Genomic DNA, 4,225 nt, shown 5'->3' with positions numbered 1-4,225 from the left:
AGGAAACTGACAGAGGAGAGATGGCTCTCTGAAGGGGCAAGTTGGAAAATCTATCTAAGAATAGCAATTTGTAAAAGAATCAGAGCATTTCCCTAGACACGATGATTAAAGTTTATCTGGCTCTTACAGTTCTAGAGAATTTTCCCACCCGTCCTCTTATTTGTTGCTCATGACTTGAAACTTCTGTGTTATGTGACCTTGGACAAGTGTCCCCTTATTCATTAAAGGAGAAAACACTTGAAGACAAAGTGATATGATTGTGCAAATCACCAGGCCCTCCTCACCTGGTCCATGGTAGATTCTCAGTAAATACTAGATCTCTGCCTCCTCCCCCTATAAATTAAGAAGTGCCGGGATAATACTTACCAATTTGTTAAGGAAACTGTAACTCACGGAGGGGAAGTAATCTGTCCAATCACACATCAAGTTAGTCTCAGAGGTGGGACCAGAAAGCAGCTCTCCTGGGTCCAAATGCCCCCTCCTCCCCTGACCCATACAAGGGGTTACCTGGGGTTGGGGTCTGCTCCAGAGGCTCCCTAGTGGCTTGGTCCTTCTCCTGTCTACAGACACTTTACCATCAGACCTTGGATGCCCTGCAGAGACTGCTCAATGCCCTCTTTGTGGAGGACCCAACTCCTGCTGGGCTGAAGAGCATTTTGGAAGTATGGGGGCAGGGAGGAAAAGAGGGGTGGAGGGGAAAGGAGAAAGGGCCCAGGATGGGGGGTGTGGAGCTGGATCGAGGAGGAGTGATTTGACTGCAGGATGTCATCTTGTGCCAGTGTTCTTTCTGCCTCCTTGTCCTTCTTACAAGGCCCTGTCCCAGACTTCTGCCCCTTTCACCCTCTCCCTATGCCCCACATTCCTGCTATAGTTGCCTCTTCATCTTTGCTTTCTTCATTTTTGCCCCGTCTTTCTTTTCTATCCTCATGACTCCATCTTTCATCTCTCTCCTCACTGACCTTTGTCCTCCCTCTGGTTTTTCCGTCCTATTCTCAGCTTCTGGATCCCTTGTCTCCCTATATTCCAGGAAGAGGAAGAAGGCTATGGGGAGTTGCCTCTATGCCTTCCTCAGAAGCTTTCTGCTGATTGGTGAAGGCTGGCCTGCCCACCCAGGCAGCAGAGGCTGGCAGCCAGCCTGTAGCTCTGAGTCTTGCCCTTGTCCTCACAGCCCCTGGGGCCCTGGATGAACTCTGAAAAGGCCCATGAGCGAGCACGGGCTGTGAAGAGCAATGTCTCTTTGTTGAACCACATGCTTCTGAGCCTGCCTTTCTTCGTGAGTGGCGCCTGGGAGGGGGGACATCTATAGGGAGAATCTTTCCAGTTCTGAGGGTGCCTGTGTATCTGCCCAGAGATTTCTAGGTGGCCCTTGCCATCCTCAGAGGGTTCTGCTATCAGGGATAAACTTTCCAGCTCTGTTCACCATTTACTGTATAGCATTATTGAACCTCTACAACTCAGTCCCTAAGATTATAACACAAACAGATGTCCTCGGGATTCTCTGCACTGGGGCTTCTGCTGGGGAGGCTCGTCCTTCGCATTGGGGATCCTGATGAGGATATTGGCCGGGAGGCTCTGGACGGCATCATCATCCTCTACACCATCCTGGAGCTCCAAAAACGTAAGCCCCTTAGAGTGCCTCTGAAGCAAGGCTTCCGAGCAGGCCCTCAGCCTGGGACTTGACTGGAGCCTTAGCAACAAGGCACTGGTAGGAGATGAAGGAGACCAGCACAGGGTCTGATGGTCTCTGCAGAAACTGATGCAAACCCTTAGTCCCACAGGACAAGAGGACAAAGGCTATAAACAAACCAATTTTTTTGAAAGTATTGAATTTAATAGAAAATATCACATTATAAACAAGTCCATCGATCCATTAGCTTAAAACAGAATGGCAGCACAATCACATATAAAAGCTAAAGACAAAATGCTAATAGCAAACACAGCACTTAAAGAGAGGCGTGAGCCAGGTTCTGAAGATCTTTCCCGGAAACGGAGGAAGCAGGACTTGAAACAAGCACGAAGTTAGGGAGGAGGTAGCAGTATCCACTCCGTGAAAGCCGGAGAGAGAAAAAGAGAGGCAGAGCAATAGACTCATCTGGTGAAGGATAAAGGGGCAAAAGGGTCAAACAAATCTGTTTTGATTTAAGCAATCTTATCTAAGTCCTCATTCTTCCAAGTTTAATTTGTGACTCATTTTCACATTCCTACAGCACCATGTACACCCAGGCACAGTAGTCTTAATGTTCTGTTCCTAGTCTGTCTTCCCTACTAGACTATAACCCCATTTGAGGGTAGGACAAGGCCATGTCTTATTCACCACTGAATCTCCAAGGGCTAGCCTTGGTGGGTGCTCAGTGAACATTTATTGAATGAATGAACAAAGAACAGATCCTATCTTAGAATCTGAAGTGGCTAAAACCTGCAGGTGGGAGAATGTTCCTGGATTCAGCTTCAGGAAGCTAGTGATGTGGTATATGGGCTGACACAAGCACCTGCTGGCATTGTCCTCAGAGGTGCGCAGTATAAGCTGTTATTTGCTTCCTTCTCTTTTCCATAGTCCCAACTCTTCCCCAAACCAGGGGACCTTGGCATGTTGTTTAAACTCCCCTGGCTCTGGAGGCAGAGTGATCTAGATACAAGACCTGGCTGTCTGACTTCAGGCAAGTATTTTTCTTGTCCAGGCCTAGATTTCTTCATTTGTGAAAAAGGTACAAGAGAAAATAACTACCAAGCTTTTTGAAAGATTAAATGAGGTCATATACGTAAAGAGATCAGCGCAATGATACACATAGGCACTTGTCAAATAGAGTTCCCTTTTTCCCATCACTATAAGGATCACCTTATTAGTTTCAGATTTTTAGGATCTGTCTTGTATACATACTTTTCTTGACCTCTAGCATTTGGGGCAAAGATTTGGCCCCTAAGTGATTTCCCCTGCTGCCCAGGAATCACTCAGACCTCTCAAGTGATGAGTACAGGTGGTATAAGCCATGCTAATCATCAGCCTTAGGGGCAGGAATAGTATAAACTAAATTAATACTGCTAGATCTAGCAAATAAAAATATAGGATACCCAGTTAAATGTGAATTTTAGATAAACAATGAATAATTTTGGGTATATTTGAGACATGCTTTCACTAAAAATTATTTGTTTATCTGAAATTCAAATTTAACTGAGTATCCTGTATTCTATCAGGCAAACCTCGGCCAAACCCACTCTGTTAGAGTCTCTAGGAGTGAAGTGGTTTGTCCAGGTCCCCTGACTGTAGGAAGCAGCAAAGCTAGGATTTGACCCTGGGTCTGCCTGATTCCTGGCCTCCAGCTTCTTCTCTTTACAAACAACCCACACACTTTGTCCAGGTGGGCACTCCATCTTGATGGACCTTTCTTATGCCCATGTCTTGCATACCCTGGGAGATCCAGGTAGGACCCAGGCCAGACCACAGTAAGGGCTCAGGAAATGTGCCTGAAATGTATTTCCTTCAATAGAAAATTCAGAGTCATCATGTGCCAGGTATTATTCTAGGCACTGGGACACAGCAGTGAAGAAATCAATAGAAAATTAATTAACTAAATAATCCTCCCTGTCAAGCTTAACTTCTTGTGAGGAGACAACTAACAAGATAAACAAGTAATACATATAGTAAGTCAGATGATGATAAGTCCTAAAGACAGACAAACAAACAAAAAAGTGGTAAAGGGCGATTGGGAATGCCAGGAGCAGGGGGATTTCAATTTAAAACAGATATTGACACACACCCACCAGCATGGTAAAATTAAAACACACAGATGATGCTATGTGCTGGTGAGATGTGAGGCCACTGGAACTATCATATACTGCCAGTGGGAGCATTATGGGTCCCCACTGTGGAAAACGGTTTATCAGTATCCCTTAAAGCTGCATCTTTGCCTATGCTAGCTATCCACCTAACAAATGTCTACATGTATTAACCAAAAAGCACGGACTAGACATGCTAGAATGCTCATAGCAGCATTATTTATAGTAGCTGCAAACAACCCAAATGTCCATCAGAAGTAGAACAGATACATAAATTGTAGTATATTCATACCATGGAAAATTATGCAGCACTGAGAATGAATGAAGCAATGCTACTTGCAACAGTGTCAATGAATCTCATTCACGTGATGTTGCATGAAAGCCAGGCACAAAGGATAACATACTACACGAGTCCATCTACAACAGTCTAACAGCAAGGAAATCTAATCTG

The 4,225-nt window shown here is 45.1% G+C and overlaps 1 protein-coding gene across 1 annotated transcript in view; it reads left to right on the top strand.

Moving 5' to 3' along the window:
- MROH7 (maestro heat like repeat family member 7) overlaps window positions 1-4,225 on the top strand; it is a 39,571-nt gene that overhangs the window by 8,929 nt on the left and 26,417 nt on the right. The window contains exons 6-8 of the mRNA XM_011370513.2: window positions 567-662; window positions 1,169-1,273; window positions 1,483-1,632. Of these exons, the coding sequence (XP_011368815.1) occupies window positions 567-662; window positions 1,169-1,273; window positions 1,483-1,632 (351 nt within the window). The remainder of the gene's footprint in view (window positions 1-566; window positions 663-1,168; window positions 1,274-1,482; window positions 1,633-4,225) is intronic.

Source organism: Pteropus vampyrus, unplaced genomic scaffold (assembly GCF_000151845.1).
Source record: "Pteropus vampyrus isolate Shadow unplaced genomic scaffold, Pvam_2.0 Scaffold170, whole genome shotgun sequence".
In the NCBI taxonomy this organism is placed as follows: Eukaryota; Metazoa; Chordata; class Mammalia; order Chiroptera; family Pteropodidae; genus Pteropus; species Pteropus vampyrus.
Note: the sequence above shows the minus strand (reverse complement) of the source record. Positions and strands in the feature narration are given on the sequence as shown.